Source organism: Nipponia nippon, unplaced genomic scaffold (assembly GCF_047370975.1).
Source record: "Nipponia nippon isolate SJK-2023a ecotype South Korea unplaced genomic scaffold, ASM4737097v1 scaffold_6, whole genome shotgun sequence".
NCBI classification, from domain to species: domain Eukaryota; kingdom Metazoa; phylum Chordata; class Aves; order Pelecaniformes; family Threskiornithidae; genus Nipponia; species Nipponia nippon.
In genome coordinates this window covers 50,345,033-50,354,666 of record NW_028262380.1, presented here as the reverse complement: position 1 = coordinate 50,354,666, position 9,634 = coordinate 50,345,033, and the positions used below count along the sequence as shown (strand labels likewise).

At 53.2% G+C, this 9,634-nt stretch overlaps 1 protein-coding gene across 9 annotated transcripts; it reads left to right on the top strand.

Moving 5' to 3' along the window:
* Window positions 1-144: 144 nt before the first annotated feature.
* SPMAP2L (sperm microtubule associated protein 2 like) lies at window positions 145-8,773 on the top strand. 9 transcript variants are annotated; one of them, XM_087737241.1, is made up of 8 exons: window positions 145-1,013; window positions 1,193-3,259; window positions 4,285-4,407; window positions 5,350-5,487; window positions 5,798-5,918; window positions 7,031-7,162; window positions 7,682-7,857; window positions 8,458-8,769. In XM_087737241.1, exons 2-8 carry the CDS (start codon window positions 3,168-3,170, stop codon window positions 8,570-8,572), a joined length of 897 nt encoding a protein of 298 aa, XP_087593367.1. In that variant the 5' UTR covers window positions 145-1,013; window positions 1,193-3,167; the 3' UTR covers window positions 8,573-8,769. The 9 variants fall into 9 exon arrangements, with proteins under 9 accessions (XP_087593367.1, XP_087593373.1, XP_087593372.1 ...); XM_087737247.1 differs by having other exon boundaries at window positions 3,209-3,259; window positions 8,458-8,768; XM_087737246.1 differs by having other exon boundaries at window positions 145-1,462; window positions 3,209-3,259; window positions 8,458-8,768.
* The last annotated feature ends 861 nt before the right edge of the window (window positions 8,774-9,634 follow it).

The following is a 9,634-nucleotide window of genomic DNA, read 5'->3' as shown; positions in this document are numbered from 1 at the left end:
CCAGAGGTCTGGCCTTCATTGACCTGAACAAGGAGCGCCGCAGGAGACCCTCAAGGCCTTTCTTGGGCAGCCGCCTTTAAAACCCATCTGTACAGGCCGGGTGCCCGGCCGGCCCATCTCCGCAGGGGCCTGCCCGTACCGCCGCGGCCCACCGGACTTGGGCCTCCGCTGGCAGCCAGCTTCTTCCTCCTGGCGCCCGCCGGAGAAGCAGAGGCTGGGGGAGCAGGGCTGGTTCCCCTGGTGACGGGAGCGCCGCCATGGTGGCGGCCAGGCCACAGGGCGGTGGGTGCGGACGGGGTGGTGGAGGCCTGCGGGGGGGCTCCTGGGCACGGCAGGGCGGCAGGCACCGGCAGGCCCCTGGCACCGCAGCTGAGAGCCTCTGCCAGGGAGAGCGATGCCAGCCCCTCGTGCGGCCGGTGCTGCCAGCGGGGCACGTGGCTTCCTGAAGTCACGCCTGGCTTCCCCACGGTGCCGGTGTCTGGTTTTCCTGTGTCCCCCCCCTTAAAACATGGCGGCTTGTTTTGTACTGCTATGGAGTCCCAGTTTAACACAGCCGCTGCTCCCCTGAGGCTCTCAAAACGTCCCCGTGCAGTTATTGAAGGCAACAGCAAGGGGTAGCTACACTGAGCCAGGCGGGAGCCGCAGGTTAGCATGGCTGCTGGCACTTGTCCCAGGGGGAGGGTGCTGGAGGGGGGATGTGGTGCTGGGGGTGCTCGTCCTGCAGCCTCGGGGGCTGCCAGCACCAGCACCCCCGGAGAGGAGCAGCCACCAGAGAGGAGCGCTTCACCTGCCAGCACGTTGCTATGCAGCCGCACCGGGAGGGTACCAGGGAAAAACAATACAAATACCTGACAAACAATTGTATCCTAAGGAGAGGCACAAACTTCACCTGCCCTGTGACTGTTTCACACTGAGGAGCAGGCAGCCCAGGCTGCAGGTGTTACCAAGCTTTTAAATTCACCTTTTCTTGTCTTTGCAGTTTCTTGTTACTTGTCTGCATGCTCACGCAACAGGTAAGAAACACTCCCAGCCCCGGCCTCCTGGCTGGGTGTCCAGGCTGTGCCCCACATCTCTCGGGGAGGGCTCAGTCGGGGATTTACACCAAGCAGCGAGTCGGTATATCGGATGACACCGTGATAAACACACAGAGGAAATGATGCCTGGTTTTGCCTTTCCCCCTGCTTCTCATGAGAAACAACGTCTGACTGTCCTGCCCCTTCAAAACAGAAGCTGTGACCCTTTGCTTTACAAGGAATTGATCTCAGAGGGAGTTGATCCCCGTTAAGCGATGAGTCTGTGTGAGCTCAGGCAGCAGAGGGGAGGTGTTTCTGCGTCTGCCTGCAGCGAGGTCTCATTTTCCCTGCTGGGAAGCATGAGCGTGACCAAAGGGCAAAGGCTCCCCCAGGGCTGTCCCCTTGTCAACAAGGTGGCTTAACTCCTTCAAGTTGCAGAGCTGCTGCAGGTGCGTCCTGTGTGGGGATGCCTGTCTGTCCAGAGCTTTTGCCATGATAAAAGAGTAGAAAGTAATCTTTTTTCTGTAATTGGAAAAAAAAACAATGATTGTCAAGTGAGTTGAGGGACCCGACTTGGATGTATGCGTGCCTTGTCCCTTGGCTGGATCCTGATGCAAGCTTTGCACGGCAGTGTCCAAGCCAGCGGTGTGGGGCACTAGGGCCACCTGCACTTTGTGCTAGGTTTGGCTGTGGCTATGTACTGGATCAGTGCCAGCAGTGGCGGAAAAGCGATGCGCCTGCCTGCAGAGATAGTGCCAGCTCTGTCACGCAGCTGGGCTGGGGGGGACGCCTCCGCCTGGTTATCCGTCACCCCCTTGCACCTTTGCAAGGAAAAGCCTCTGGGAGCCGCTTGGGAATGAACAGCTGAAGCTGGTTTTTGGCTCCTGAAATGACGTCTGCTTTCCAGAGCGTGTCCCGTCTTGAACTGGCGGCAGGGGGCCAAAGTGCCGCAGGCAGTTGCCTCTGTGGGATCTCGGTGGGAGCTGTGTTTGCAGTGTTGTGACCAGCAGTTAGGCATGATGGGGAGATAAATCAGCCGGCGTCTCACAGGGAGCATGCAGCAAGGCAGCCTGCCGTTGCAAGGGTCTCTCTGGTGCTGAGCTCGCTGGCAAGTGTTTGCTGGGGCTCAGCATCTCACTAGAGGTATCGGCCCCATCAGAGAAACCACAGGCGTGTCCCCAAAGCACATACCGTTTTCTGTCAGCAAATATCTGTCTCTGTTGGTGTCCCCGCTCCTCTCTAGGGCTCTGCTGCCTTATTGCTGGGTGATACTAAGCAGGGAAGCAACGCCCCAGGCTTTCACCTTCCGTGCTTTTTCGACGCTGGGGCACTTCCACAGCTGCCTGTGTCGTGTGGTCGTTCCCCCGCTGGTGGGGGGCAGGCACCTGCAGCCCCAGTGGGTGGGGATGGCCTTGGTCCATGGCAGCAGGGAGTTCTGCAACACGCTTGTGGCACTGGTATCGTCTTGTCCTCCTCTTTGTACTGAGGCTTACAAAGCACAAGTGCTTCCCAGCCACTGGGATTTCAGGCCTGGGACACTTGAGCAGCAGGAGCAGTGATATTTGATCTTCCTGAAAGGTTTTGGTTTGATGAATATTCAGTAAAAACATTTTCAGTGCTGCTCCTAGGGCACAGACCATGTATGTTCCTGTGTCTCCATAGCATCCAAGATCTCTGTGCTAAATGGACTGAAATAAAAGGATAAATAAAAAATATGTCTTCACCTGTGCTCCTGAAGCCATGTGGGAACAGTGCTGTCTCCACAGTGCCTTTTAGTAAACCACAGGAGTGTTGATAACAGGTGTTTCTGTTCATCTGGACTCCTGTAGGCTGGGAGATCATCCATCTCCTACCTGCTGGGGTTGCACGGCATGTTATTAACAATACAAGTACCTGCCCCCTCTCTCTGCCATGTCCCAAAGGGACCCCGCAGTGAGGGCAGAATTGCAAATTTGTGTCTCTGCAATCCAAGAGAGAGCACAAAAATCCATGGGCTAATGAGTCCACCAGGTTAAATGGATGGAAAGTTACTTGGAGAGAGAGATCCCATAAACGCACTCTCACAAAGGATGGAGGCAAAGGCGCGGAGGTTCAAGAGTGTGTTATGGCTTTGAGTACAGCAGTAGCTTCTTTATGCTTTGTTGATTTAACTGCATGTTTAGTGGCACATCTGTCCTTTTCTGCAATTTTGACAGGATACAAGAACTTGCAGAACCCAAGAAACCGGCTTGTGCAAATGATCCCAGGTAAGGAGACGCCCAGACAGCCCTGGCTTGAGGGCTGGGGACTGATGGGGCCTCAGCTGGTGCAGACCCCTTGCATTTGTTTTGTTACTGCTTTCCTCTCAAGAGCAGAAGTGGCTCCAAAAAAACAGACCGAGATGTTCAGTGTGTGAGGGACTCTCTTCAATTTGCTCTTTCTTGTTTTCAGTCCAAAAACTGGGCTTGACCTGAGTCTTGCCTTTGCTGCCCCATCTGAGCTGCCCCACTGAGGTGTTGCAGGGTAGGATGGTGCTGTGGTGCAAGGGGACCAGGCCTCATTGGAGCTGCAGGCTGCTGTATCCCGGAGGAAGCAGTCAGGCTTTAGGAACAGGGTTGCTGTCTGCATTACCGGGTCAAGCTATGGCTTGACAAGCCAGATCAACAGTTTCTTGATAATGTCTCTTCTCCACTGTCTGGATGGGTGTCCCTGTGCTTGAAAAAGGCTCCACAAACCCATCGCCCTGCTGTTCCCTGTCCTGACTACCCTAGTACCCTCTCCCACCATGGCCTCTCTCTCAATGGGGAATGAGCAACTCCAAATTTGCCCTGGGCACAAGAGAGTAACCACTAGCATGCTGCAAAACCTCACCCACTTTCCATGGCACACCCTGACCATAACATTATTATTATTTTTACTGTCATACCTGTGGTATAGTTAGGTGGTAATGGTGAGGCAAGAAAAATGCAATCATGAAAGTCTCCCAGGGGTTTCAGAGATGTAAGGAAACAACCCTTTCTGCACGTCCACTGGGAACTGTAAAACCAGACTCATCACTTGAAGGCTCTTTTCTTTTTGAGTTGACAACAACCACCTGGACAGTGTTAGGAAATACAGTGCCAGAGAAGGTGAGTGCTCAGGGGACAGCAGCGGCACTGTGCAGCTGTGGGGAGCCATAGGGACTGTGTGTGTGTGTGTGTGTCCCATCCTAGGCAGGGAAGGATAGCCCCAGCAAGCGCATTTCACACTTGTGCCTGTGTCTAAAATTTCACACCCTTGCTGTTCTTGCTAGGCTCGTGTGGGGAAACCAAGAGATGATCTGGACCCTCTCACGGGGTGCTGTGACAGCTCGACCATCCCCAAGAACAGTGGCACTGGCCAAGCCCAAGCAAGATTTTGGCAAGCACCAGTGCAGGTCAGTGATGTGGTAGCACATTCTGGGGAAGGAGGTAGCTCAGATGGTGCTCTCTACTCAGAGTGTGTGCTGGCTCCCAGGGGAAGGGGAGATGCCATCTCCTCTCCTGCCACCACTGCCTCACAGGTGGCTCCATGCCACTGAGACCCACCAGGCTGTACTGATGCTTGGAACAGGGGCTGTCTGTAGCAGGGAAGAAAGTGCTATGAGAGGAGCATAGTGATCCTGAGTGCTTGACTTCCAAAATGAGGAGGAACTGGGGGGTGCTAAGTTTTGGTGCCCTTTTATTTCCTCATACCTGCTTCCTGGCTGTGGGAAGGGCTTCTGCAACACGTGGTGGTTGTTGGTCTGATCAGAGCTCTGGGTTTGGATCAGCTGCCATAGGAGCCAGTCTCAGTTTCCAAGCTCATGGGGGTGTGTTCCTCTGCTGTAACAAAAAAAAAAGCCAAACCAACAGCTCTGCTTGGGCTTGGAAGCAGAGACATCATGTGCATGCGTGCACGCCTTGATGGAAACGTGTGTATCACACCTGTGCGTACAGAGGGACTGTCTGTTCCTAGAGTGTTCCCTGTCTGTATTGGGGCTGATGCAGCCCAGCCAGGCACTGCAACAAAGAGGTTTCTAAATTGGCAGAGCTGAACAACAGAGATGCTGCCACGTTTGTGTTGTGGAGTGGCTTCTTGAAATGGTCCAGGGAAAGGCTTAGACTTTGAAAGCAATGCACTTAGGGTGCTTAAAAGAGGACTCTGCATATGCAAACAGCATTTACCTTTAAAGTCAGGAAATCTCAAGTGTAAATGCCCATGGCTTTTCCATGTGCACCAGTGCCAACTTTTATACATCCAGCAGGCATGGATGTTTAACCAGACTTAGGTTACCATCTGCCAGGATCATGTTCTCTGTCAGTTGCCTTTTACTGACTCTTCTGTGCTGTTCCTCAAGGTCCCTCTTCTTGTACAGCTGCGGACAGGAATCAACGATCTGGGAGCGTCCCCCGCTAGTGGATTTTGGCTTCCCTTCTGATCGGCTGCTCAAGCTGTCTGAACCTAAAAAATACCACGCTGCTTACCTGCAGCAAAGGTGAGAGGTCAGAAAGCTTGCAGGGTGCTATAGGTAGGCCCTTGGGTCTTGTAGCATCAGTGCAGCTTCAAAATATTACATACGGGAAGAGAGGATGGGTACAAGAGAGGGCAAAATGCAGAGTAGGGATTCTGCTGGGATTAGGACCTCTGGACTCATGGCATGACTGGGTTCTACACTGGAAATGGCCACAAGACAAAGCTGCCTTCTACTGTGGCAAATATGAGGCTTAAACATCCCAGCTGCAGCCTGGTTTAACCGGTGTGGGGGAATATCTGTGAGTGGCAGTGCCACGACTCTCTGCTTCCAGACCTCGCCAGTCCCCTGAGTGGCCCGTGTCGCCAGCTGCACTGACCTATAAGGCCTCCCCACGGATCCTGGAGCTTGCACGGCCAAAGGTGCTGCACCCAGAGTTCCTGCTGGCCAGAGAGGTGAGGAGGTGGTTGAGTGATATTTGGAGGGGGACAGTGATGTAGCAAACTGTCCTGAGGTTTTACACCGTGTCCCGCTCCTGGATGTGCCCAGTGTGTGCTATGGAGGCGAGAAGCTGTCTGGTTCTGCTGGGGTTTGAGATACTGAGAGAAACTGCCTTTTCAGAGCAAGATGCTGTCTTTGAACATCTCCCTGCTGAAAGACAGAAAACAGCCAGGCTGGAGCAGCCTAGAATAGCAGGAGAGCCAAGGGAGGAATCTGGGCTGCATCCCCTGATAAAGCAGCCTGGGAAAGTGGAGAAACCTGATGGGAATGGCCTGTTTGGCTCCTAGGGAGTACAGTCATCTTTATAGTCGGGCAGCTGTGCTCCTATCTGTGTATATAGGGGGGATGAGCCTGCAAACACTATGTATATTTTAACAGTGTTTTACCAGAAGCCTAATTTAGAGATGTATTTCTGAACTTGCTCCTTTTAGGCGGGTCATTGCTTTGGCAGGGGTGAAAGGGCTTGGGGCAATCTCAGATTACAGTCATTTCCATGGCAAAGGCTAAGTTTTCTGGCTGCAGTCTCTGGGCTGGGAAATAAGGGAGGCTCTGCTGGAGTGGGCCTTGGCGTCAGTAACCCTGTGAAAAATAGGGGAAGAAGTCCCATGCTGGAGCAGGAGTCACTTTTGCTGTAGGAATGCAGTTAACTGCACCAGCACTTCTACCCTGAAATCTGAGCATCTCTCCTTAGCAAGGAAATTATTTGATTCAGCCAGGAAGAGGAATATGAAAAACATTACTCTGGAAGAAATGTCTCTGCACTTTTACCTGGCTACACAGGCTCTCATTACAGGTATTCCTCTCCTGGCTATGAGTGGGCGACAGTTGGGGAAAAAAGTAATGTTGGCTAAGATGTACAGATCCCAATAGCACCAAAATTACCTTGTAGTTCGGGTGCAAGAAAAATAACGGGTGCTGCGAAAGTAAGAATGCTCCTTCTTGTGACCATGTCTGTAGAGGAAGGGTGCTGGGTGCTCATCCTTTTGGAGCAGGGGCGTGTCCCCTGTGGGCTGCTGTGGACGAGCTCCGTGTCTGCACATCCCTCCCCCATTCTGAACCCATGTAGGTGCCAACACAGGTTACAAATGCCGCAACCTCGGCCAGAGCATCCTCACGCTTACAGCGTCTCGCAGAGCCCCGGGTCAGGGAGGTGACCTGCTGCTATGAGCACAGCTTTCCTGAATCTGTCATCCGTCCGGTAAGGCAGCGTCACCCGGGACCACGCCGTGGCAGGGACGCCAGGCAGAGGGGAGGGTGCTGGGTGCCCAGTCGCTGGTGGCTCTCTTCGTGGCAGCCCTGGATGTGCTGCTGTCTGTGAGGCTGACGTCGTTGCTTCCTGGGCTGGAGAGCAGGACTCGTCCTCCATCCAGAGCATGGATGTCCCAGCAGACATCCCTGGAGAAGGGCAGCTCTGTGCCTAGCCCGCAGTTGTGGGGATGGGGAGAGATGGACAAGTATCTAATTGGGATCTCCAGTGCTGGGGGATGGGTTGGACAACGGGCTATGAGTAAGAGGAGGTTGGAAGGCAGGTTGTGGGACTGGCCAGGCAGTGATTTCTCCTTCCACAGCTTGTCTGGTGCCAGACACAACTGTGGACAGGATCATTTCCCATCGGTGTGTGGTCAGTGGCTGTGAACCTGGCTACACTGAGTTGCAGGCTGGTCACCCTTGAATGCCAGGCGCACCTGTAAGGACCTTCCTCCCCATTCTTCCACAGGTTTCCAAGTTGGCTCAGAAGGCAACTGCAAGCCCTCGGACCCTGGAGCTGGCTCGAGCAAAAAGATTGCACCCTGACTATGTGCCCCTGCGGGATGCTGAGTGGCCAGTGACAAAGGCTGCAAAGCATGCAGTGGCCACACCAAGGCTTGTGGAACTGGCCCAGCCTTGCAAAAGGTAGGTGCTGCTTCCCTGCCACCTGGAAATGATCCGCTGTCAGCCCGTTTTGTGCAGGCCATGGCACTTTGTTGATTTGGGTTTGGCCAGTGTGATTAAGCCACTGCTCTTCCACTTTCAAAATGCATGGATTTTATATGGCTGGATGTGCTAATGCTGCATGGATTGTGGTTTAAAAAGCATTTTTGAGGTGGAAGGAGAACCAAAAGAGAAGAAATAGGAACTTTCTAATTCCAGTAGGAATTACTGGTTGGGACTTCTTGATTATTAACTAAAAAGCAACCAGCTGACAGATGGCACAGTGCAGCACATTCATGTCACCCAGCGCGATGCAGCCGGCCTCAGCCTGGGCTGCAGGAAATGCCGGGTAGGATGTTTCACAGAGGGTGAGGGAATGCCTGGCTGTAGCGGCTGTGACAGCTTCAGTGGGCGATGGGGCACCCCTCTCAGTAGTGTCCTGGCAGCAGCAGCGGAGGCATGACTGCTTTTGTCCTCCCTTGGCAGGGCAGGGCTCAGGTGGAGGTGTCTCAGCTGGCAGGCAGCCCTGAGAGCTGGCCCTGCTCCAGTTGGAATTGACTGGCTCTGTCCTCGCTCCCCCAGGCCTCCTATGGGCTCGGTTCAACTCAACCCAGACGCGTTCACAGTGAAGGAGACTGCTAAGAAGGCAACTTGTTCTGCTCGGATCCTAGACCTGGCTCGTCCGATTAAGCGCTGAGCTCCCTCAGAAACACAGCCCGCTGCTCGTGCCAGCTGCCCCCATCACTCCTTGCAACATCACCCTCTTTGGGCTGTGCTGCAGCTGGAAAACCTGCTTGAACACAGCGCAGAGGCAGCACCCAGCAGGAATATTTTCTTAGGAGCAGCTGCTTTTACTGGGCTTATCTGGGGAGTTAAATAAAATGGTCATTCTTTAAGAACAAAATAGTCTCCAGGGGAAGTGAGCAGAATTTGACCTAATGTGGGAAGCCTCTCTCCCCAGGATGGGTTATGTCTGGAGTTTATCACTCTTCTTATTTTTTTTGCTGTAATAGTTAAAGAAGTAATGAAAGAACTGTTGGGGGAAGCCAGCACGGGAACTGTTCTTTCACATAAATAAGTGTGGCAACCAAAGCTGATGGCGGGCAGTAGGTTGATGCAACACGACTCCTGACCTTGGGTTTCAAAATTTTTGCTAAAGTTTAGAGATCTTCTTGGTGACACTCAAAGTTTTGTGCTTGTGACAGAAGTAGAAACACAAAAGGCTGCAAAATTCCAGATCCAGGGCTGGATTTGATAAGGTCCAAAGCTTTAGTACAGACTTTGGAAATGCTGGGGTGGCATGTGCATTGAGTTGGCTTGGATTTGGGGCTCGTTTTGTCAAATGCCTGGAGAATGGGCAGACCCAGCCTTTTGCTTTGCATGCATCTTTGATACAAGTTACACAGGTGGGTTAAATCTGTGAGGTTCAGATATTCTGTTGCGTGACCCTGGGCAAAATAACGCAGCTCTGATTGGGATTTTTGGAGCCTGACTCAAAAAAGCGGAGTTCCCCTCAGTGTAAGGGAGAAGGCATGTTGTTAAGGCTAAGAAGAAAACAGATATTGGTGCTAGACTCTGCAGAACAAACTCTGAGCTCCAGTCGGGTCTGAGGGTGAGTCAGTTTGGCAGCTGGATTGCAGGGGAACAACACAGCCTGTGTAGGACATGGCACAGGGAGACTGCTTTTATCTGTTTCCTACGAGTTTGGTGCTTTGCACTGGCAACCTAACCACTGGCGATGGGCTGGAGATACTGAGGC